We start from the raw sequence: 26253 nt of genomic DNA, 5'->3' as shown, positions 1-26253 counted from the left end.
TGTGTAGTTCTGAAGCGTGAGGCCCCTGGGTAGTAGTGGTGAAGACGTTGCCTTCTGTGGACTTCCTGAGGAAGGGCTGAAGTGTTTCAGGACTGTGTCTGTTTTTGATTTAATGTCAGTTCTTTCCATTATTTAAGGAAGGTTGTAAGCCTATCGTGATTTGTTTAATTTTTGAGCGCCACTTTTCAGTTTGGACAAAAATGCCTAAAAATAAAGGTAAGTCTGGGCCTCCGTGTTCCCGCTTGGTATTTTTTTTTTTTTTTTTGACGCATTTCTCCGTCAACGTGAGTAGAGACATCCAGTATGAAACGTGTGTTTGACGAAATATAACATATGTTACAGTTCACATTCTGACACATTTTACGCTGTTAGCTGTTTTTCTGTTTCTTGGCAACTTTATAGGGTTTGGTAATTGAATCATTCGTCAGGATGGTCAGTTACTCGATCAGTATGTACCACGTTGGTGAAAACTCTTAAACGGCAGTTGTTCATTTTGATAAGCCAGTGGCACATCGTAAGCGTGACCTGTTTTACCTTTGTTATCTGTGTTTTTGTTCCGTTTTCATTTAAAGCCCCCGCACTGTGTATTACGTTTGGAATTGCACAACGCACTAGGAGTACCGCACTAGGCCCAGGCCTCTGGCCGTCGCATGCCCACCAGTTCATCATCAGTTTAGTTTCTGCATGTCTTCTGTTTGTTTCATTTTTCGTATGTTCTTTATCACTGACGAAGTATGATAGGTTTGGATGTTCGGTGTTACTGAGGCCAGTGCGCAATTAATTCGCAGTTAGGATTATAATATGCATCAAGGCTGTGTTTGTAAAGGCACCTTTCTGCTGTAAAGTGAATGGGTAAACTTTTGAGGGTTTTTTTGTATATTTGAGAATGTGATTGTTATATCTGTTTCTTAAGATTCTGTTAAGTATCCCCTCTGTCTCTGTGATATACAGTAGTACTTTTCATTACTATCTATCTACCAATCTCCGAGTAATGCAGCACTTCATGAGTCTTTCTGTCGATATTCCAGAAAAAAAGACACTGAAGTCGGTATGCATAAGAAACCGATTTAAAACATTTCGCCCAGTTGATCAGAATTCAAAACTAGCGTACACATTTTCGAAAGGCATTTTGTGGAACAGTTTCTTTGAATAAAAATAAATTCATTTTCTGTGTTTAATCTGGGAGTTGTTAATTCATATATTTTGTTCTAAACTCCTCACTTGTGATGATGACTTTTGTAACTTTGTCTTGCCCAACACTTGTCCTTAAAGAGCCCCCGACTGATATTTAAACGATTTTAGTGAGCGCTTTTGTCGCATTGGATAATAGCTGGAGCTTAGTAAATAAACGTAATTTTAAAAATACAAGAATCCAAAACCTGACCTAAACCCAGCTTATGTCTATTGTGAGATTTGCCTGAAACGTGCAAGTCTTTGTGTTTATTTTCTTGCTGAGTTTTCACATCAACCCCACAATTGCCTGTGGGCTTTGTCAGCTAATGTGTATTCATGCCAAGTCTGCTATGTTAGGGGAGCGTCTGTCTGTCACGTTTTCAAATGATATTCAGCTTTGTATTTTTCATCAGAAAACTGAAGTTAGTAAATGTTAATTTAATATTACTAATCATTACAAAAAATCCGTTAGTTGAATTTTTAATCGGGAAGCTGATAAGAATTTCAGCCATATGTCTTCTAAACCTGCTTTACCCAGAACAGGGTGGCAGTGAAGCTGGAGCCTAACCCAGCAAGCATAGGGCACGGGGCAGTCACAATCCCTGGACAGGGTGCTGGTCCTTCACAGCGTCACATAAGAATTTCTTTCTTTGTAATTCTAATTAATTGCAAGCTAAAGCTACTGGATTCAGTATTATAATTTCACTTCCAATAAACCCCCTGAAATGTGATGAAGAGGCCCTTAGAAGAATATTCAGTGGTGAAGGATGCATCCCTTTGTTAGAATTTTCATTTGCAGATGTTTGCTGCTCTTTGTAACAGCTGAAAATTCCAGTTCCTCTCTGAGTTTCCCCTAGCATTCTCAGGAAGAATATGTGACACACTGTAATTCCGCCATTGTTTTTTCTTCCTTGCGAAGAGTCTTTCCCCCTGTTATCAATACCTCAGTTAAAACCAAAGAGAATACCTAGTGTGTGTTCTTCAGAAATTTCCAAGCTATATCACCCACATCTCCTCAACCAGAACAGTTGCTCCCAAGTGTGTTGATCTGCCAAGGACCGATAAAGTACTGTAAAACTGCGCCCAGACTTGTAACAGCAGAATGTTTATTTCACATTACAGTTCATAGCTAGATGAAGTGCCAATTACAGCAGCTTTTGCTGAAGATCGCATTCTTTAGTTTTCAAATCATTCACCACCACTGCACATTTTATGCCTTCACTTCCCAACCATGGAAATCAGTCAGAGCAGGTTTTTAAAAGAAAAAAAAAAGAAATTCAGGGTACTGAAATCAGTGGTGGTTGTCACTGGTGGGATTAGCATAACTTTAATGGAAGAACTGATAATTAATACCAAATAGTTGAATTGATCCATTGGTTTGAAAACAAGTGTGGGGGCAAGTAGTAAATTGTATTAATACATTTTAATTGCTTACTTTTAAATGGTTTATTATTCTTGGTGTTCATGTCCTTTTTGTAAAACATTGCATGCTTTTGGACTAGTATGTTTGTTTGAGTTGTACTTGAACATCTTCAATATATATATTTTTTTTCCTTAAACTCAAGGGCATTTTTTTTTCTTTCCACTTATCTATATACAGGTTTATTTATCTTTATCTATGTACAGGCTGAGCCATAAAGTACCACCACATTTCTCAAGGTAATTGAGCGAGGTAGAGGCACCCAAGTGGGTTGGGGTGGGTGGTCCTTCGATAAGCAACCCCTTGTAGTTTTCAGTCTGCAACATGCCTTGGTCTTGTGTGTACTGTGCTTTCACTGTCAAAGCGTTCTTCATAAACAACTAATCCATCCTCACTACGCAACTTGCCTTCCAAACGCTCTTCAACATTCCTCCTAAAAGTGACGTCCCAAATCGGAAAGCAGTTCTTCAGTGGGTGGCTAAATTTAGACAGATGGGTACATCATTGACCAGAAAGTCTCCAGGCCGTCCTAGGACTGTATGAACACCTGAAAACATCTAAGATGTAAGGGCATCAATTTTGCAGTCTCCTAGACGTTAAGTGTGCATATATGCCTCTGCCTTAGGGGTTTCCAACACGTCTTTGAGGGTTTTGCATGAGGACCTTAATTTCCATCCATACAAAATGTTAGTGCAGGATCTCACAGACAGAGACTACGAGAGCTGTTTAGAGTTAGGGCATGATCATTCTGCAAACCGTTCGAGATGCCATCATCGTGTGCAGCAGTGAGGCACATTTCCATTTCAATGGCTGAGTAAATAAGCAAAAGTGTCACTTTTGGGCTGAAACCAATCCTCATGAACTTCATTAGAGACCCTTGCACAGTTTGTGTTAATATTTGGTGCACCGTTGAAGAATTTGGCATTGTAGGCCCTTACTTTTTTGAGGGGGGGGAAGCAACGTTCACCATCACTTCCGAACGTTACATTGAAATGCTAGAGAATTTTTTGTGGATGTGTGGTTTCAACAGGATGTAGCAACAGCTTATATGGTGCAGAGATCCATGCAAGTTTTGCGGGAGATGTTTTTGGGGAAGCTGATCTCCCTGCGCTGTTGGGAGGCCTTCACATTCACTTAATCGCGCTCTGTGTCATTTTTCTTCTTGTCAGGCTATCTCAAGTCCAAGGTATATATACACACACCGACCTCAACACCTTGAATTCCCCATGAAATGGCCGAATGAGTCCTGCCAGTGTTCAGAAATCATCTCGAAGAGTGTTTCACTAATGGTGGCCACCACCTTTAAGACATCATTTTTAAAACCCAGTGAAAAAAAATCTACAGGTAAAACTATGTTACAACAAACTCCCAGGGACCTAAAAAATATTTTGTTAACAAATTTTGTTGTAATGAGATTCTGTATTTGTTACTATAGTGCTTTCTTTAAGGCTTTTGCAATAATTTCAATAGCTTCTTTCGCATTAATTTTAATCTCCTCCTGCCTACAAGTTATGCTGCCGAGAATTTTTCTCAGCATTTCCTTGCGATAATACACTTTAAGGATGTGAATGATGCCCAAATCCAATGGCTGAAGCACCACTGTGCAATTGGGTGGGAGGAATTCAATGCGAACATTATCTAAATGCAGAAGCATGTTGTGGGCAGCACAGTTATTAATCAGGAGCCGAATCATCCTTTTCTTCTTTATATTGTGAGGTTTCTGAACTCTTTTGAGACCCCCATATCCCACCAAACAGGAACAACACGCTGATATGCATCCCGAAGCACGATTGCAGCATCTGAGGAAGATGGTTTTTGCCCTGCCCAGGCAAGGGACAAACAGACTCGTAGCCCTGCAGTGACGCGACACAAAAGCAAATCATAGTCTCGGTACTTTAGCAAAACCAGCTTTATTCACCTTGAAACAGGAACAGCACAGTTATTTATTGTAGCGGGATCTGCCACAGACACAGCAGTCAGGCAGGGTTGTGGCCAGATCAGTGTTCAAGTAATCCTGTTATCTGCATTTCCAATGAACCTTGCACCACCCATCGAGATCTTTTCTGTTTGCTTTGCTGGAGAGATGCAGCATAGCTTTGAGCCTACTGCTGCCCCGGCAACAGATAAACAATCTTCCATAGATACGGAGATCGGACTTTGGGACGCTCATCAGCGTGCTGTCTAGTTGGGTGAGGTCCCAAGAGAGTTCACAAACCTCACATTTTCTTGAATGAGTGCAGCATTAATAGGAATGTTTCTTGATCGAGCATCACTGAACCACATTAAAACTGCATTTTCAATGTCTTCAAATGCAGCAGTTCACATACGTTTGCAACCCAAGATTTTTCATCTTTTTTTTTGCCTGGTCTTTCAAGAAGGCTGATAGCGTTGATGGTGAAATTCCGAATTCACTGGCAACATCTTTTTTTTCTTTTTGCCACAATCGAGAGCTGCAAAAATGTAAAGTTGTTTTTTTTTTTCTTTCCTAATATGAACTGTTATCGTTTTTTCATGTCTGCTGTTTCTATAGGAGGGTGACAGTGAGTTAAATTCCAATGGATGTTTTTCAAATGTTCATGAGCAATAAGCAAAAGGTATCACTGAAAACTGCAGGAAACAAAAAACGCAAAAAAAAACAGTACGAGGAAAAAAAATTTACAATGTTTGTTTGGGGGATCGTTGTACACAACTGAGCTGCGACCACAGAACTAACTGCTCTGTAGATGATTCATTCGGGCATTTCAAGGTCTTTTAGGCATTTTGTTGTAATGAAAGTATCTACTGAATGTACTTTGTAGTAACAAGATTTCTATAGACTTGCATCATATGGGGATACTGTCGGGATCATAAAAATACTTCGTTGTAAAGATATTTGTTGTAACGGAATTTTACCTGTATTTTGAATACCCTTTCTTGTATAGTAGTCTTGTAGCGGCGTTTGTAGAATAAACATTTGAAATGTGGTACTTCGTTTTGGCTCCCATATATAGTCCTAATTTCTGTATGTTACACAATTACTCACAAACTAATGGTACTAGAACTTTGTTCTGGGCCTTCATTGGAAACTTAGGAGCTGATAGACTGAAAATTCAAACAATTTTGGGTAGCAGCAACCTGGTAGCCACAAAGCATGACAAAATGTTTAAAAAACAAAAAAAGTGACAACCAACATAAGGGCAGAAGAAAATAGAAGAGTGGTGACATTTGCGGAGTGTCAATTGCAGAAGGCAATTTAGAAAGAAAGAAGACCCTGAAGGATATAAACAAGCAAGACCTAGTCCTCACTATGTCCCAATTATGTTCTGGTAATTCAAAAAAAATATTGGTCTTGGCAGCCTGGTGGACAGAGACATGTATTGTAGTAAATGTAAGGTCCCCACAAGCCACCTATTTATAATTCTCCAGGACATGGTACCTACTTGTTCTGAATACATAAGTCAAGTTTAAGTATGGTAGTTAGACTTTATTAAACAAACAAAGGATGGCAAAGTAACCTGTGGTTGCATGCTTATGAAAAAGTGGTCAAAAGCCAGGTCAAACATCAAGCAAATCTCGGAATACGATTAAGTGGGAAAGGCCAGGAAAGAATAAGTTGTCCCTGAAGAACACAGACAAACAAGAAGTAATCCCAAATGCTGAGCAGAAGACAAACATACCTCATGCATGAAAGACAAAGTCCAGAATGCAAAAACATCCTAGTCAAAGTAGAAAAGTTCTGCTTTTTGTTGAAGAATCACAAGAAGCAATAAAAAACATAACTGTGTAGAGGAACTGAAAGAGTTACTGTTTAGAAATCAAAGTGTTGCCAGCTTGGGAACATTATATACTAAAGTGAAGCATATTTCATGCATTTTAAAAATACTCATTTGCATTTTATAATGAAGCTAATGGATAGCAGGATCCCATTGAGAAAAATCCTTACTAAATACATCTCCTTTGAAGTGACAAAGGTTTCTATTTATAAAATGGGGCCTTTTGCATTTCTGAGAAATGCTTGTGATTAAGTAAACTGAACATAATGCATTTTATCACAGTTACTGTTACTATTTCCTTGAGGTAAGAAGTTTGTTGCTCACTTGTTTGCTGTCATTGGGCAACATTTGCAGGTCCAGTTATGACCACACCCAGCCCCAAGCTGTATTTTGCTTATTATCCTATTTTTGCTTATGAAATTGTTTCTTTAGCAGTTATGTTCTGTGATAGGTTGTAACAGATGAATCGTTTCCTACGTGGTGCCCAGTTTCTATTATATTCTGTGTCTGAGTGGCAGCATTCTGGTTAACAGTTAATGTTGGAATTTCCTTGTATTCTATGCACATGGCAGTAAGTCTGTACTGATTACACTGCATTGAATTTTTGATAAAGCCAATTCCCCTGCACGTTGTGCTTTCAGTGCAGCACAATTTAAAAAATGAGAGAAGTATGATAGAGCTCATCCACAATGAAACAGGCCACAAACCAATTATCAAATTTAATACATGAGGAGTTGTCCTTGCTGGGGGTATGGTGTTTAAAGGAGCTGAGGATGTTTTCAAATGAGTAAACTTGCTGATTCTCACTGATACCAAGCTCCATGCAGAATGCAGGGTAGTGAGGCAGAAATGAAACCTCTGTGATACCTCTCTGCATATTAAAACATCAATTATACAAATAGATTTGATTGGGAAATTGGCCAAGGCATTTTTTTTTTTTTTTTTTTGCAGCAAATGTTTGTTTTTCCGGAGTCCTTTTTAGCAAAATAATTTCCAGTAAATTTGCCATGAGTCTGGCATAGGCAAACTTATTTTCTTTTAAGCCAGTCCCACACTGCTGCTTCTTTGCACGGCCAATGTGTGCCCTACGCTTGGAACTCCGAGTGCAATAATCTATAACTACTTTACTTATGAGATCTGACAATTAAGTTTGCGAACTCATCCCAGAAAAAGTTGTACATATCTCATTGCTGACTATCACTACAGTCACCTTCGAAGTACTCCCCTTGGGAAGCTATGCACTGATGCCAGCACTTAGTCCACACTTCAAAGCAATTTTTGAACTCCTTCTGTAATGGGTATCAGAGCTGTCGTATTACGTTTACTGTCTTGTATGTCATTAAAATGTCTTCCTTTCAATATTTTCTTTATCTTCAGGTAAAGAAAAAGTAATTGGGGGCCAGATCCGGGGCCTCCTGTATAACGCCGTGTGTAGAACTCACACTATAACATGGCATAAGCATAAAAGCGGGAATGTGCGTACACACAGAAAAATCCAGATGCAGGAATCTTTGCGTATGCAAACTTCCACGTTCTTCCGCTACATAAATCCCGATCGGCGTGAAAAATAACGCACATGCATACGCCTGCTGTCCGCCCCAACTCCTCCCAGAATTACGCCTCTTTGGATATACAAATCAATATAAATAGCTCTTAAGCTCAGCCTTATGTGAAAAGACAATGGGAAAAGCATGGGGGAAAATATAAGAATTTCAGCGAATACTGAGTGGAGGCAAAGGAAAAACGTACTATCTGTTGGTTTAAACAGTGGTATAAACAAAAAAAGGAAGTTGATCGAGTGACCTAGTGTGTCGGAGACACTCGAAAGCTCAAGTTCACAAAGTCGCACACTGCCCGAAATAAAAAAAGAAGTTGTCAGATATCAGTCTCTGTGAAAAGGTGAGTCATAACCCACCGTCTGAGTGTCCTATGAAAGCTTATGAGGGTTCAGAGAAAAAAAAAAAAAAATAGGCACACAGTGGGGAAAAAAGTACGAAATGTCAACTTTAGTCTCAAAATTTCCACCTTAATCACGTAGTTTATTTTGTCATTAAAGTAGAACATCATAAACTTCATCTTAAAATCGTTTAATTAGCTAGTTTCTCAAATACCATCGTAACTAAAGTAGCACGTTAAATGCTTTGTTTTGTCTTTGATCTTCTATGTGCTCTAATGTGTGTGAATCACTACGTGTTTCTGGGCTTTCTCTTCCTCCGACAGGACACAGAATCCATTACATTCGTGATATTACAGCTCCCTGAATAATTAAAATACTGAGATATATACGTGATATTTTCATGATGATAGGAATGAAAGCATGTTGCTAAACATGGGAACACGGTTGCGCCAGTTTTGATTTTGATGCACAATTCAATTTTTTTTTCCAATATTTTTGACCGTTCTGCTTGTTAGTGTCCCTGATCTCTCCATCAGTGACGCTTTCTCTCCCCTCAGAAAAACATTTAATCCATTTGTACACTGCTGTTTTCTTCATGGAATTATACCCATAAACTTGGACTAACATGTCCCTGATTTCACTTCCACTCTTGCCAAGTTTACAGGAAAGCAATGTATGTTGGTTGCTCTAATGCAAGCTCCGACATTCTCGCAATGGCACACAGGAACATGCAACAACAATAATGAATGCCACTTCGCAAGACACCACCACACTTCGACGCAAACACAGCTGTGAGACAGTTATACCAAAGTTATGAAACCTTACTAAGCTTTTTGTACAGTGCTGCCAACGTAAGTGTATGATGGCAAGTTTGCAAAATTGTCAGACCTCTTATTACTAGTTTGTGAATGTTGCTTTTTTTTTATTGCTTTTTTTTTTTTGTTTGTTTTTGTTCCATCTGTGTCTTTTGTGGTTTGAGGCACAGTGACGTGGTGGTTAGCACCACTGCCTCCCAGTTTGGATTGTATTTTTGGCCACTATGGCCTGCCTGCTAAGACACTTAAGATTATTGCACCTTTGTAATCCTCTCAAAACTAGTTCAGTTCCTCATTTCCCGTTGACTTGCATGCGTTTTGTAGAGGTTGGCGAAGTTTGAACATAAAGACCACTCCCATTCTTTCTCAATGCGGAAGTTTGTGTGACTTTTTTTTGGGCATCAGCATTCAGTAATATCAATAGTGGTGCATAGCAATGACTTTCTGATTTGAATCCATGAACCTAGCTGTGAAAATTTCCTGCAGAGGATGATGAGTAGCAAAATGAAGTACACAGCCAGTCTCCTTTTAAAGTGGCTGAATCTCTCAAATAAAACTTTGCTTTATCCTTCTTAAATTAAAATGGATAGTGTTTTGCAATATGTATACAATCTGAAGACATGCTTGGAAAATGAATGTATTCAGTAAGTTTAGATACTTTTTTTTGACATTTGTCCCGGTAAATACTTATTCCAGTGTAAAATGCAAGACCAGGCAAGTTTTTTTTGTTTTTTTTTATTTATATAATATGCTTCAGTTTAGAACAAAGATTCATCAGGGAAATTATTATATATCATAATTGAGAAGCAATGACTTTGACTTGAAAAATACAAAACTTATTCTTTAAACTGTACCATTCTATTGGAACGTAATAAAATCAGTAAAACAATTATGTAAAACTGGTTTTGAATTCATGCTGAATGTAAATGCAGTCGTTCATGGTTATCCAGTTCTAATCCATTCCTGAAAATGGGTTGGAAAACAAAAATTGGATCGTAAAAAAACTACTTATTGTGTTAAATGAAAAAAACGTAATACTGTACTATGTTTCCAGCCCATTAGAAACCCTCGACCAGTTTCCCCAAATATCACTAGCATGCTTTCAAAACATGTAAACAGGCATTATCCCTTGACTGCTCCATTACATAAAACTGTCATCGATAAGTTATCAATGAGGTAATTAATGGGTTTGTTCCTACACATTAGCGCTTCCATGATTCTATGTAATCAAATAATCCACGACAATGGTAATCATTGGCAAAATTTTTTTCCTATTTTCTTAACTGACTAATCGTCCCTTCATCTCCTCCAAATTAAGATGCTCTGTGGCAGCAACTGCACCACAAAGAAAGGTAATCCAAAAGATAAGAGTTTGGAGTAACCCAGTTACACTCAAATGTCCTCAAGCTGTTCTTTTTGTGATACAAAGCTTATTAACTATAGACATTTATTCTAGTTAATAGCATTATTATGAAAGTTACAGCCAGTGTATATTGTGGGATAGAATAAATAGTTGGTTAGTGCTTCAAATTTCATTACACAGGCTAGTTAAATATGATTGAGTAGTCTGTTGGGTGCACTTGCTAGCTTTATTTTGGGCAATTTGCCAAATATTTATGCCAGGACCAGCAACTTGTGACTCTTGAATGTGTCATCTTTGATCTTGTTGATTCGAAAAAATACTACACATTGGTGTTAACCTTCTAAATTTTTATTTACAAATTTTAATTTTTGGTATTTTCTCCTGTTACTAGATTGTAAATGAATCCTATTCAGTAAATCAAGTCGACTTGGAAAAATATAATTTTAATTCTAGTGCAATTGCTTCGGCTGATGTAAACAGTTATTGTGTGCCAGTGCAGCACAATACTCTGCCTGCAGACAAGCCACTGCTGTGAATCGTCTTCTTTTAGAAAAGAACCCTTCAGTTTATTTCTGTCTGCTTTCTACCTGAACCTTGGCAGTTTAAACTTTCTGGACTGGAGGAATCAAGAACGGTTGGTTAGGAAGAATCTGATTTTTTAACAACTTGTCTCCAGATGTGGATTCTCATTTGAGAATCATATCTGACTTCTGGAGAGTAGGCTACATGATATAGTGAATGTGTGGGCCCTCGGTGTGTGTTTTTGATTGTTTTTTGCAAAGTGAGTGACATAACAGCAATTTAGATTTTATTGTAGATGATGCCATCACACGCCCCTAGCTGTAATATTGCTTAAATTCTTCTGTAATGTACTTATCTGAAAGAGAGCTTAAAAGTAGTTTTGACCATTTGCCAAACCAATTAACTTAATATTTTTAATTGCACTACAGCTTTTTTGCTGTTAACATTTATGTTTACTGTATTTTGTAGGTTTTTTAGATTTTTTTTTTCTGTGTAATAGTTACACATGCCCAATTTATGTGCAATTATAAACATGGATTCAGCTTTTAATTATGCAATACTTTTTTGTTACCAAAATTTATACAAATACAGTACATACCTTCCAAAAAGCCACAAATCTCTCAACTGTTCATAAGATCTCTTCAAAAGCATACAAGGCTATCATGCTTAAAGTAAAATAGACAAAAATTTGCAGTTAACCTAAAAAGCCTATTGCATACTAAACAGCAATTTCAAATTTTTAATTTCTTCTTTTTCTAAGTGAAAATATATGCTGCTGTACTTCACACAATCTCCCCAAGTAGTTTTCATTTTATTTTAAAGGACAAGATAAAAAGCTTTGAATTCATTAAAGTACCCTTTCTTGCCTAATTTGTCTAATTGCACAGGACATCTCTTCTGATTACTTTTTCCTCTGTTTATTAATCCATTTTCTTTAATGTAAAGTCTAATATTCCAATTTTTCTTTCTATTGTGATATCTGCCTTACTGTTCTGTTTATAGAAGGTTTGCAGCAAAAAAGATGTGCCTTAGCTCTTAAAAGGAGCACTTCAGATAAATTATGGAAAAGTGATTGGCCAGTTTACTGACTTTGCATCTCTACTTCAAAATTAACAGTTTACAGGCTTATACTGATTAATGTTCCTATAATTTCTGAAATAAGATACCTACTTCTCTGATTCTTTATATTGCTGGTCCTTCATGTGTTTAGTTAAATTGGTTGTGTTGGCCCCTTTAGTTGGTATTGTTCAGTAACAAATCTTGCATGCAGACTTGCAAGCTGATAACTTGTTACTCTGTGGCTTCAGCGGAGTATTGCTGGGCATTACTGGATTCCCCCCAGATTCCACGCCCCCAAATAAGTTTGCTGCAGGATTGTGATAATATAGTGAGCCAATGATGCGAAGTTGTTTCAAAGTTGTTTTATTCATCAGAAACATTATCGTTTTCCATAGATGCATCACAAAAATAATCCATACAATTAAATATTAAAGTATATTTGTTTTTGTTTAAAGACAATACGAACATGGTGCAATGAGACATAGTTTGTGTGTGACAATTACAGCATTGTAGCAATTAAATATTGTTTTCTTGAATTAATGTACATTTTGTTCTTAGGTAAGGGAGGAAAAAATCGGAGACGTGGTAAGAATGAGAATGAGTCTGAAAAAAGAGAATTGGTGTTTAAAGAAGATGGACAAGGTGAGTTTTGACCTGGATAAGGCGTATTCTGACAGTATTGTGTATTTTTTGAGGCAGTCATTGTCTAATTCTGTCAAATGTTTAGGGAGTAAAAAATGTATTCCAAATACACTCTGATTATTTCTCTGCTGTAAACTCGGACAAAGCCCTCCTCCAGTCTTTGTGTAATCCAGTCTGTCGTCTTGTTTAACTCTCTCCTTCATTTAATTGCTTGGCAAAATTTTAAATTTGTGAAGGAGAAAGTGGTGTGATGGCATGGCATACCAAGGAGGCTGAAGGAAGGTGGGAGTTTTACAGTTATCATTTATTTGCCTCAGGACTATTTTGGTATCTGTACTGGTGTCTGAAAGCTGGATTTGGTACTGAAATCAAGTTTAGGAATTTAATTACAGCATACGGGAGCAGCCGAAAGAAGAAGATACAAGATTGCTGAACAAACCTGACTATTCACTATTTAACCTTTTATGAAAGTCCGAGAACACAATGGTCTAAATATAAATCTTACTATATGGTATACTTCAGGATTCAGCTATACTTAACACTTAACCACATAGTCTGCACATATTTTGGATCTTCATTCATATAAATAACATTTACATTTATAAGTAACATTTACCTTATGTCGTACTGTTAACAGATTCCAATTAGCAGTACATGATATCGGATTAATCTCAATACAACATGTCATCAAAGAATTTTCTTTATTAGATGGAAGACTGTGGGGAAAATTGGCTAAATATTCACCATACAATCATACTGTGTCATCCAGTTTGGGATAGGCAAGAGATGTGTGGAATACCTACATTGCTCTTGAAAAATATTTGTCACATAATAAAAGATGGCAAAAGACCTAGAGAAAATATGGCTATGTAGTGTGTTAACGTCCATGGGATGTTTGATAACCTTGTAAGTTAGGTATGCCTTACTCCCTGAGTTAAAGTTCTTTCCACTTTTTATTTAGAAAAGCAGGAAATTACTTTAACTGTTTCTGACAATGGCATCACAACCATTCATGTCCATAAACTATTCAAGGCATACACTTTAGAAGAGCTGACCTGTGTAGGAACTCATAATGAACAATGCATAATAGTACAGGCTACATGGCAGATTAACAAAGGAAATACATGGAACATCTGAAAATCTCACCTCTAGACATGACAACCAAATAATAAACTTTCTGTAAGATGTGAAATTTTCTTTAAAGAAAATGTTCATGTCAGACCTGAACATCAGATACAGAGGTAAAAGTATTTTTGTGATCAGTTTCGTCTCTACAGTACATACAATGCCTGTTGTGAATACGTTGACACCAGTTTAGTGCCTAAGGATTTAAATTCACTGTGTTGTGTTTTTTTTTTTTTTTATATATTTATAATATATATATTATGCACATTGCCACATATGAATGCAAGGGGAATTAACTAATTCATGAAATTGAAGGTGAAAAAGACAAGAATCCAAAACACACATGAAATGTACTATGAAGTACCTCAAAACACAAGGCTCATGTTTTCGAATGACTTGCAATCTGAGAGTAAATCTTAAACGTGACGTGACCGATGCAACGAGAAGTCAAGCAAAATGACACCTTTTGTTGGCTAACTGAGCGGATTACAATATACAAGCTTTTGAGGCAATGCAACACTTTAGGCAAGTGCATAATTTGCCGTGGAGTGTAAACTTTTGCATGGGATTCTATGTTAATATGAAACACTGAAATCATTTTATTTATCTTGGATGACTGCCTTAAATTTCAAAGTGAGTTTTAATTGAGAAATCACAATCTCTATTTACACTTTGCTAAGTTACTGAAATGTGTTTGTTAATTGTTCCCATCTGATCAAGTAGGCATCATTCATGTTTTACTGGAGTGTCTTATTTAAAAAAGAGGTGGGTGTTTTGGATAATACTGTGTATTTTCTGACCATTTTTTTTTTTCTTCTCTTGGTTATTTCTGGGTATTCAGAAATTAAGTGTGGTTTTTTGATTCTTGCCAAAATTAATTCATGACCCCAACACTATTTGTTTGGTTTTTTTTTTTTAATGATTCAATTACTAAGACTTTTTGGGTTTCTGATGTATCAAATGGAATGTTTGACTACTAGCTTTTATGTTTTCAGAATATGCCCAGGTGATCAAAATGTTAGGAAATGGTAGGCTGGAAGCGATGTGTTTTGATGGCGTTAAGCGGCTGTGCCATATCAGAGGCAAATTAAGAAAAAAGGTATGTTAATTTCTTTAAAATATTTAAGTATCTAAACCCAATACAAAGAAAGGTTTATTAACATTAGTCACTGTAGAAATTTTAATTCCTGCATTGGAATTACACTTGTTTTACACTGAAGAATTTGTTGTCATTGTTTTCCTGAGCTTTCCATCCAAAAGTATCCACTCATTTTCTGTTCAGTTTTTCTGGTGTGTATAATGGTGGTGCCATACTTGGGTTGGTTACACCACATCTCTTTCACAAATGAACACATAATAAATATGTCACAATTGTTGTTGGTCTACCCCAGTTCTGCCTACAGTAAAAATGTCAGTTGGATATAAAATATCAGCATGAAACTCTAAATGAAGAGAAGTACAGGAAATAACAATGTTTTGCATTAGAATAACTACCAGTAAACCAGATTAAAGTATAAACCCTGAGCAAATGAAATAATTTGTGATACAAATCCTCCCAAACACCTGTAGTGAGAGGGTCAGAATATTAGGGTAAACAAATGAGTTTTAATGTGGTTTATTACAAAGTAAATTGACTTGACTCATCTACTTAATTTATATCCAGAATATTGTATTGTAAAAAGAACTGAACAAGAAATAAAATGGTTCAAATGCCATTAAAAGGACACAGAATATTTGAAAAATTATGTACTGTATAGACTGTACTATATAAAGAGATTGACAATGAGCTACTCTTCCCAATTTCTTTTGTTTTTCATTTAACAAAAAACAAGCAAGCCTAACTTTAAAACATCTTTATGAGCATGAAGTAAACTCACAAGGACAAACAAAAGAAAATGCACAACTTCATTTATTGAATAGTGCCTTAGAGGTTGGCAGACCAAAGCCCTACAATATAAAGCTTTCAAACTTGTCATACTATTAATTTCCAACATCCTTTTTCTACAGAAACATGTGTTTAGTGGTCCATTATTTAAAGATATTCTACTGAATACACAATTATTTGAATGAATCATATTGTCTTCTATTCCATTGATTTCAAATCTTGATATAGTATAGCATTTCAACATACTGGAAAGATTTAAAAATAAGGCTTATTGCAGACAATTTTATTTATACTTTCTGTTACTTATTTAAAAACTCTCTGGTGACCCCTTTGACTTGATGCCCTATGAATGTGCTTCATTTTTCTTGAAGGTTAATCCATAGCTCCGTTGTTATCTCTTAGCATGTTTATAGTACTTTATAATAACTGGTTATATTCAGAAACTTGGTTATAACCTGCCATGTAAACTTACTCTGGTTAAAGAAACCGGGTTATTAGTAAATCCTTAATCCAGGTTACTATTAAGGATTTTGTATTCTGCACATGTTCACTGCTCTTTGTTTGCTTGCTTAGCTCACACTGTCTGCATCCACCTATAGAAGGTGGTGGAGGAATCCATCCACAGGATACATTTTCTTGAAGAAAATACTTGGGTGATCGCAGTATTCTTTCTCCTGGTTGAAGCTAATCTCTTTCAGTATTTCAGAATTAGTTTTTTATCCTCAATATTCACTTCCATGTAAAGTCATTTGGTTGTTTGGGATGCACTAAAAAACACAGTTCAGACTTTTCAGACCCAGCAAATATAAAATGCAAAAAATATGACCTCATTTGACATTTTTGTGTAAAACTTAGGGCCTGACTTTTCACTTTTCGGGTTTTGTACGAGTCCCCTTTAGAATTGGATGATAAATATGTTGATTTCTCAGGCTGATTGTCTTTTTAAACATCATTGATAGACTATATTATCAGGGCAAGAGTATCATTTGAGAGGGATTGGGGATTTGGGCCTGTTTAGTTTCAAGGCTAAAATCACCATTTTAACAAAAAGCCAAAATTGCTTTAAATGCAGTGCCTGTAATTTTCAGTTTGGCCACAGGGTGCCCTCATTAGTATTTGCCTTGCATTGTGACAAGGAATAAAATTGTCCATGTTTAAAATAGAAAAATATATAGATGTGCAAATGGTGGACTAAGAAGAAATCGGCCTAACTGGCAACAAATCAGCATGGTAAGTCAAGTGAAATTAACCAAAGTTATTTGTTGAGTAAGCTGGAAGGTTTTATTTAGAAATTGTCATAATCCAGTGGACTATACTCTGGCAAATCTTATCTGCTGTTATTTGTGCTTTTGAATTTAGAAAAAACAAACTACAGTCAGGGAAGTGCAAGGGTACAGCAGCTGCTTTGCATTGTCTATGTGAATAAAGTATGTTTGCTTTGTATTGCACATCTGTATGTAAAATTAGCCGAGAGTTAAACGGTAGCATCCCTTCCAGTTGTAGTAGTCGGTCTCAAGTTGTTTTTGGGGCGATGACAGGGATATGCGAGCGGTCAATTTCATCACTCCACTGAGTCGCTTCCCTTGTGGGAGTTTGATGTAGAGGTGATTTGAGAGCACAGCACACTTGCTGAACGCCAGGACTTATTGGCGGTGGTCACCGAACAACCCAAGCAGTTTTTCTTGCCAGTCTTGATTTTGTTTATGTATCCAGACTGAATGAAGCAAAGTTTCTGCTTTGGCTAGAGCTGTCAAAATTGCAATAGTACATCCTCTACCTCTCTTGTCTTCTCTTAATATGTTGCAAACCTCTTCTTCCGCTGGCCTTTAAAACTCCATGCCTACTATGTTAGCTACCTGACAGACTACATTGTTGTGGGTTTTAATTTTTGTTTTGTTACTGAAAATGAATTTGGATTTGTTGCTTTCTGATAAAGAAGTACTTAAATGTTCTAGTTTTAGTAAATACTATGCATTTTACAGCCTGTCTGGATACAAGTGCATAATGTATTTTACAACATGTTCAATCACTTGGTTTAAAGCAAAGTCCATAGATGATTATGCAAGTTCTCAGTCATCAATTGACATCGCTACCGCCTGTTTGCACAAGGCTACTAGGTATGAATGGAGAAACTGTTGTGCAGTCTTCTCCTGATAAAACTTCTATTAACACATCGACGGCCTTCAGTGCAGCACTCAGACTCGAATACTCCAATGTCTTGCCGTGTGTGTGGTGCTGTGTCGTCGCCCATTGCATGGCCGCCCTCGAGTCTCAATCCGGGTGGTTTGTCATGAGGTGAGTGCAGCAATGCACACGATTCCCACCTGTAAGCAGGTGCCCAGCTTTTATCGCCTATAATGCACCTTAACCTTCTGTTCTTATTTGAGTCTTGTCATTGTTACACCACCAAGACCGAATAATGCACCAGCTTGGCGCTTCTCTGTCTTCATTAATCTCGCACTGTTTAAATTTGCAGGCTCTCCTTTTTCATCTGGCTTAAAAAAAAAAAAAAGCCAAATAACTTTGACTATTTTTTTCTTCTTTGCATCTAAATTAGCCAATTTTAAATAAGTAGTTAGTGATTGTCATCTTGTTGTCTTTTGCTTTTTTCTTTCTCTCTCTTACTCTTGAGTGTGCACATACGCATTTGCTGATCATTATGTCCAAGCAAAGAAATGTTGTGTATCAAGGCCGGAACTATTGCCATGATAATATTGCCCAGTCCTAGTTCCTTTTAGCAGAATTGTATTTTTCCTGCGTGATGTGACACAATACTGTTGTTTTAAACAAACTTATTCCTCGGTCTAAATAAAGTCATTGTTCAACAAAAGAAGAAATATTGCAGCCTCTGAAACTGTTTGGTTCTATCTTTATTTTTGTATTAATTTGCTCATCGTAATTGTTTACTTTTTTGGATGAGAATATAGCAGTGTGATATTTCTTTGAATTATGAGGTTTTTTTTTTTTTTTCTTTATCAGGTTTGGATTAACACATCAGATATCATTTTGGTTGGGTTGAGAGATTACCAGGTGAAGTTGTTTTTTTTGTGGTTTTTTTTGCCACTCTTATGCTTTTAGACAAACTTGTCTTATTCGCTCAATTTTTAGTATTGAATATAATACAAATTTTTTTTTTATTTTTTTTATTATTATTAGGACAACAAAGCAGATGTTATTCTAAAGTACAATGCGGATGAAGCTAGAAGCTTGAAAGCGTACGGAGAGCTTCCAGAGCATGGTAAGAGGCTTGAAAACCTGCCTTTTAAGGAGTACTGTGAAAACGGACAGCATTGTTTAGTAATTTCCATTTTACAAAGCTTTGGAATTTATTTTGAATCGTGGAAATAAGATTTTTTTGAATGTTCAGTGAAGCTTTATATATTTACTAAAGCTAGGATGTGCCTTGTTTTCAGCCTCATTAATGATTGAGAATACTTTTCCTTTTCACCAATTATAGCTAAAATTAATGAAACCGACACCTTTGGTCCTGGGGATGATGATGAAATCCAGTTTGATGATATTGGAGATGATGATGAAGACATTGATGATGTAAGTGTTTGCTCTCAAGACTATTTCCAGCAGTAATCTTTTCGGGCTAAGATGCTGGTTGTTGTGGCATTAATACTTGCCTGTGAGTAATGTGGGGTGTTTTTAGTTAACATTAAGTGCAATATGATGTGTGGAAAAATTCATCAAACTCGCCACTTTGTTACTGTCTGAGTCAGGGAGCTACTGTATATAATTGAGGATTTTGCTTCCTAGTGAGTTATGGAAGGTGGAAGGTCAAGATTATTTTTTCTACTTAAAACAAGTCTTCATACAAGCCGTGTAGTATAGAACTGTTCGTAGCACAATGTTATCCCATCTTGTATTAATCCAACAATTACTATAAAATCATTAGGAGTGATTTGTAGATCCAAGGTGATTTTGGAGCATTCGTAAAACATGACATAGCAGCTTGGGCATTTGACGTTACTAAGAGGTTGGATCTTGTCAGGAGTACACTTTAGACCACATAATCTTTCAAATATCTTTTGTTGTTGATTGTGGAATGCTCAGGGTATATTCCATTCGAATATATCTTATGACTGGCAGGTTTTCATATCTTTTCTGAATTTCAAGTAAAAGATCATTTTTAAATATCTTACGGTTTAATGAGAAAGATTAAATTCCTTGAAGTTTGTTGATCGACTGTAGACGTACTGTCTCTTATCACTTTACATACAAGAATGGTAGGTTACTTTTAGTTAGGGTTATAGTTTGTATATAAACAAAGTAGTATGCTGCCCAAAGGATGCAAATACATTAACAATATACAGATATCCAAGTGTCTGTGTGTGCTACAGCGTCCATAGATCAAATGTAATGGAGGTTAATGAAGGCTGAAATATGTGATGAACATGTATAGGGGCTTCATTGGCTCCATATCACTAATAAATGTGAAGTACAGTAATCCCCCCTCGATCGCGGGGGTTGCGTTCCAGACCCCCCCGCAATAGATGAAAATCCACGAAGTAGAAGCCAAATGTCTGTATGGTTATTTTTATATATTTTAAGCCCTTATAAACTCTCCCACCCTGTTAACATTATTAGAGCCCTCTAGACATGAAATAACACCCTTTAGTCAAACGTTTAAACTGTGCTCCATGACAAGACAAAGATGACAGTTCTTTCTCACAGTTAAAAGAATGCAAACATATCTTATCTTCAAAGGAGCGCCGTCAGGAGCAGAGAATGTCAGAGAGAGCGCTCGCTAAGAAAAGCAAACAATCAAAAAATCAATAAGTGCTTTTAAGTATGCCGAAGCACCGTGATAAAGCAGCATTTTGTAGAGGAGCGTCGGTATCTTCTAAGCATACAGCCCCTCTGCTCACACCCCCTCCGTCGGGCACAGAGAGAGTGAGAGAGACAGACAAAAGCAAACAATGAAGCACCGCGCGGGAAGCATATCCTATCATTGAGGAGTTTTATTTAATACGTAATACACGCTCTGATTGGGTAGCTTCTAAGCCATCCACCAATAGCGTCCCTTGTATGAAATCAACTGGGCAAACAAACTGAGGAAGCGTGTACCATAAATTAAAAGACCCATTGTCCACAGAAATCCATCATATATATTTAGGTATGCTTACATTTAAAATCCGCGATGGAGTGAAGCCATGAAAGTTGAAGCGCGATATAGCGAGGGATTACTGTAGTTTGTTTTCTCAATGAAGTACAGATCAACAATCAAATGAAGTATATAGTGGTATGCTAAACTTTAGGCACACTTGCTTAAAATGTTTGTTACTGCGAACAGCTAAGTGATCAGACGATGAACTTGCACCAAAAGGTATAAAGTTGACACATTTCTTTTCAGCATTTTATGCAAGATTAGTGTAATATTTTTGTTTTGTACAATTTGTACTATGACAAAAGGAGAGGAGCACCATGCAAAGGTTTGGGCAGGCCAGGATATTTGAGGTCTCCGATAACTTTCACCAAGGTCTCAGACCTTCATTAGCTTGTTAGAACTATGTCTTGTTCACAGCCATCTTTAGAAACCCTAGGAGATGCAAATTGCAAAGTTGTATAAATTCTGACTCCTTAAACCTTGTTTCAATAATCCGCAGCCATGGGCTCCTCTAAGCAGCTGCCCAGCAATGTGAAAAATAACTGATGGTCACAAAGCAGGAGAAGGCCACATGAAGATGGCAAAGGGTTTCCAGTTGTCTGTTTCCTTAGTTCGTAATGTTATTAAATGGCAGTTAACTGCAACAGTGAAGGTCAAGTTGAGGTCTGGAAGTCCAAGAAAACTTTCTGAAAGAACTGCTTGTTGGATTGCCAGAAAGGCAAATCAAACCCCCTGTTTGACTGCAAAAGACCTTCAGGAAGACTCTGGAGTGGTGGCACATTGCTCTACTGTGCAGAGACACCTGAACAAATGTAACCTTCATGGTAGAGTCGGCAGAAGAAAAGCCACAAAATTCAGCATCTAAAATTTGGAAATGAACATCTAAGCAAGCCTGATGGATCTTGGAAACCAGTCATGTAGATTGCACATTGTGGCCAAAAAGTTCTATTTTGACTTCACCAAAGTTATGTTTGGATAAAGGGTGGCAAATTCCAGGAAGTGATCCGATGTACATCTCAAAATCTACAGTGGAACACCCCAGGAGGCGCCGGCTGATGGTTTTGCAATGACCCTCACAGTTCCCTGAACTAAACATCATTGAAAACCTGTAGCGAGATCTCAAAAGAGAAGTGCGTGCAAGGATGAAGGGGTGAAGATACCCCAAATCACAACTGAAAGACTTGGCTGGCTTCAGGAAGCGTTTACAAGCTGTGATATTTGTTAAATGGGGTCTGTTACTAAGTGTTTGACCATGTCAGGTGCCCAGACTTCTGCTGCAGGCCCTCTTCAATTTTTGGTATTTTCTACCTTTGCGTGATGGAAATAAAAATGTAATCTTGGTTAAAATATTAAAGAAATGTCCCCTAACTTTTTGCCATTTGGTGATCAGTTCATCTTCTGCTCACTTAGCTATTCACAGGAACAGACATTTTTGGCAAGGGTGCCCAAAAATGTGCATGCCACTGTGTTGTTATAGGCCAGAGGTACTTCATTCCAGCCCTGGTAGGCACAGTGGGTTTTCATTCCAACCAGTTTCATAATTAGAAGCCAGGCCAGAAACTTGTCTTTTATTCTTCCAAGACCTCTTTATCACATTGTCGGATTTCATTTTCTGAGAGTGTTAGCCGTGTGTTTTGTGGTCCTGAACAGATTTGTATCTCTTGGTTCTTTTTCTTCCCTCATTTATTTCCAAATGTATTAACACTGATACTTCTTGATGCATCATAACGTTTCAATGGAAGCACATTAGCTGGTGGCTCCTTTGTCATTTGCACCTCATTATTAACTGATGGCTAATTACAGAAAACAGTTAGCAATTAATAGTTTATATTTATATAGCGCTTTAGTGAGTGGGGAGCCGGTTTAACCGCCGCCAGAGTGTAGCACCCACCCAGATGATGATGTGGCAGCCTTTGTTGTGCCAGTACACTTGCCACACTCAAGCTGTTTGGTTGTCTTTCTCACCACTTGACCACCTAGTAAACCTGGCGGATGATTAGGCCATGGCAGCCAGTTTAGGCACTGGGATAGACCCTGCTCTTTACGAAGTTTGCCTAAGGATCTTCTATGACCACAGAGAGTCAGGTCCTTGGTTTTATCTCTCATCTGAAGGGTGAAGCCATTTTTATGTTAGTGTTCCCATCACTGCACTGGGACATTGGGATTCACATTCAGACCACAGGGTAAGCACCCTACCTCCACCAGCCCCCTGCACCTCTTCGGCAGCAACCCAAGTTTTTCCTTCTGGTCTCCCATCCAAGTGCTTGCTGGGCCTGAACATGCTAAGCTTCAGGTGATGACCTGTTCTGAAGCGCTTGTGCTTTGGCGGCTGTTAATGCAGCATTTAAACCTAAAATTGGCAATCAAGAGTTCTGGAGTTGTAACAAATGGCTTTCCTATAATCAAGCCCAGAAATTTGTTGCTTTAGTAGTAAATAAATGAGTTGTAATTAAAAAAATAAAAGTGACTTAAAACAAAAACCTGCCCCCATTGTGGACCTCTAGGAGTGGAGTTGCGTACCCCCTTTGTAGGCAACATAAGGTAAACAAAAAAAAAAGTCCGTCTTAAGAGTCCCCTGGAAATGCATCTCGATGGTCAGTGAGTCGGTGAGAGGAGTGCACTTGACAGTAGTCAGAGGGGGGTGTGTGTACTGTAGTGGGGGACGGCTAAGAGTAAATATTCAAGAAACTAACACGACTTATCCAACAATGGCAACACTGCTGGCTTTTCAGTGAGTATTACACCCCGAAACCCCCCAATCTCCCTGCACCGAGGTTGGCACATCTCGTGTACAGCAGCATACAGGCAAAAAAAAACCAACCTCCTCCTGAAGAGCATTAGTATCGGGTGGCACGTGTGGTCATTAAATGCCACGTGGGCGCTGTAGTGGGGTTTTGTTGGCATACTTTAAATAGGGAGGGGGGTGTCTTCACATTTGCGCTTACCAGCCCACACATTGACATTTTCCAGCTCCTTGCTTTAGTTTCAAGAGTATGCAATGGAGCTCCAGTGACCGTCTCGAGCTTCAGTGAGGTGAAGTTCAACAGAATTGTTCTACCTTGGGAGAACATACAGTCGGAGTGATGGGGCCAGCGAGACACTCGGGGTTCATGAAGATCCTCGCCCTCCTTTTTAAACTGGCAGCAGTTGGAGTGATCAGCTGGGCTTATCAAACTGGCCTGAATTACTCTCCTTATCAGCAAATCTCTTAATAATAATAATATTAATAATGGCCTTGTCTCCACAAGTGGCCATCTTTATTTAAAGTAATGTGCATTCGTCTTTGTAAAGAGGTTCTCTGTTTTTATTCTTTATTCAACATGAGCTCATCTAAATGGCTGGTTTTCTTGTAAATATTTCATAGAGCCTGGGTGGATGTTTGAAAGTACTTGAAGTTAATTTGATATTTTTTGTTTTCAGATCTGATGTGGAGTGTTTATTCCATTTTTGTTCTTCGTGTTGTCCCATCCTGTCCTGTTTGTGCTGTGGACTTTCAGCAAGAACCCTAAATCAGGATCCCCAACCCCAGGATACACCAGAGTGAGGATAAAAAATGCTCTGCTGCATTTCTTTTAATGTATTTATATATTCTTTCAAAAGAAGCGAAAACTTTAAAGCTGAGTATAGAGTGAATTTACAATAAAAAAAATCAAACCCTGTATTTTTTATTTTTTGTATTTTTATTTCTTTCATTTTTGTTTGAAAGTGTATAGAATTGTAGCAGTAGTTGCAGTCACTCGACTTATTGTTCATTCTTCCGCAGGTAAACTATTTTTATCGTTTGATTTCTTTGGAAATTTAGCCTCTGTGACCCCAAACCTTTGGAAAAAATTATTTAGCTTTTTTTTTTTTTTTTTTTTTTTTAAACATTAATAAGCCACAGAATAACAATTACATTTAATATTACCTGTGGATATTTGTATTTTAATCACTTGCATTTTCAGAATAATTTACTCTGTATATTAATTATGTATTGTAAAGTAATTTCATAATTGCCTCTGGGAGAAAAAATAAACTTGTCCTCCATTAAAGTTCTTTCTGAATCCTTAGGCTGTGTATTGCAACCTTAAAGTGCTGCCACTAGAGGGGGGTGTTGAGTGACATCTGAGGGTGAGTGTCGTTTGGGTATCAAGGAGGAGAAAATGAAAAAGGCCCACTTGAGTGTCCGCTTGTGGAGTTGTGAGGACCTAAGGGGGAGAGAGGGTCTTAAGGCGGGGGCTTGAAGCTTAAAACACAAAACATTTGAAACTGAAGACCCCAATGTAGTGTCATTTAACTTTTGGTTCCACAGCCGTCTTTTTGTCTTTTCAGTATTCACACATGCAGTGAACCGCCTGGAGATGGCACCTGATTGTAATGCCAGTCTCTACTGTGGTGGTGGTTGTGTGTGTGTGTGTGTTTATTTATTTTTAACTGGGTCCACCTTCTCAAGAAACGGGGAAAATTAAATATAATAAGAGAAATCAAACCTCTGTACTAAGTTAGGCAGAAGACGTAGACACCTGATGTGCTTGTGGAGGGCTAAGCTGCCACATAAAAAATGAGAAATGTGCAAAACATCTGAAAGTACTGTGAATGGGTACCAGACTGGCCAGGGCAATGGCATAGCCAATGTGGCAGAGAGAACTCCTCCAGGAAATGGAAATAAATCACTGGCAAGTAGAGAGCATCGATCTGTGCCGTCTTGTTTGTGCCCAGATGAAAAGGGCAAACATGGCACCATGGGAGGAAAAATTGAATGTTCCCCTGGAGCCTGGGCAGTGGCATTGACAGAAAGGATCGAATAGAATAGAATAGAGTGCCTCTGGAGGGTTTAGTCCGGTAGCTGGCACAGTCGAGACCGAGGAGGTCCTCGGGGATATTTCAAGGGCGCTGTTTGTTAAAAATTGCTTCCATTACATACTCCACATAACTAGATGAGCATTGTCTGAATTAAAAAGCCAAATTTGTGCTTGTGAGTGGAATCTGATTTTGCACTCCTTGCCGTCGTTAGCCGGGGCGCTGCGTTCAGATTTTGGCTGTTGCAGTGTGTGGAGTTTTTACGCTCTTCCCATTTTTTCACTCGCACACATGCAGTGTTGGCTGATGGCTTCTGGATGATCACCGTGTGTGTGAGTAAGTAAGTGCACCCTGAGGTCCAGTGGTCTTTAGGGGCTTCCCAATGAGGGATGCCTGTGCCAGTTGCTCTCAAAACACACAAATGATTTATCAACCCATTCTGCCTTTAAGTGCCCCATGGCTGCCCATCTCTACACTTGCACTATTTTAAAATATAAGACTGCACTGTAAGCCTCGATATGTGCGCCAGTAGACTGAGTATAAAGTGCAGCAGAAATTCCTGCTGCACCTCCCGAGGCTTGCAGGTCGTCCCTGACAGACTGTTTAGAAACCTGCTTTGTTGAAACTGATTGATGTAGCAACAACAACTTGAATTTTTATAATGAATAATACGGTGGACTCAAAATACTCGGACCCCTTTGCTTTCTG

General features: G+C 37.9%; 1 protein-coding gene across 1 annotated transcript; it reads left to right on the top strand.

Moving 5' to 3' along the window:
* Window positions 1-24538, top strand: LOC120523874 (eukaryotic translation initiation factor 1A, X-chromosomal). Its single transcript, XM_039745553.1, has 7 exons — window positions 1-216; window positions 12560-12643; window positions 14764-14867; window positions 18633-18683; window positions 18810-18891; window positions 19111-19202; window positions 24187-24538. The coding sequence occupies exons 1-7, from the start codon at window positions 201-203 to the stop codon at window positions 24190-24192; spliced, it is 435 nt and encodes a 144-aa protein (XP_039601487.1). The 5' UTR covers window positions 1-200; the 3' UTR covers window positions 24193-24538.
* Window positions 24539-26253: the final 1715 nt, after the last annotated feature.

This window comes from Polypterus senegalus, chromosome 2 (assembly GCF_016835505.1).
Source record: "Polypterus senegalus isolate Bchr_013 chromosome 2, ASM1683550v1, whole genome shotgun sequence".
In the NCBI taxonomy this organism is placed as follows: Eukaryota; Metazoa; Chordata; class Cladistia; order Polypteriformes; family Polypteridae; genus Polypterus; species Polypterus senegalus.
This window is presented reverse-complemented; position numbering and strand designations above follow the sequence as displayed.

Coding starts and splice junctions, on each gene's coding strand:
- LOC120523874 (XM_039745553.1), top strand. Junction 12,644..14,763: donor GTTTAAAGAAGATGGACAAG/GTGAGTTTTGAC, acceptor TTATGTTTTCAG/AATATGCCCAGGTGATCAAA. Junction 18,892..19,110: donor CGGAGAGCTTCCAGAGCATG/GTAAGAGGCTTG, acceptor CACCAATTATAG/CTAAAATTAATGAAACCGAC.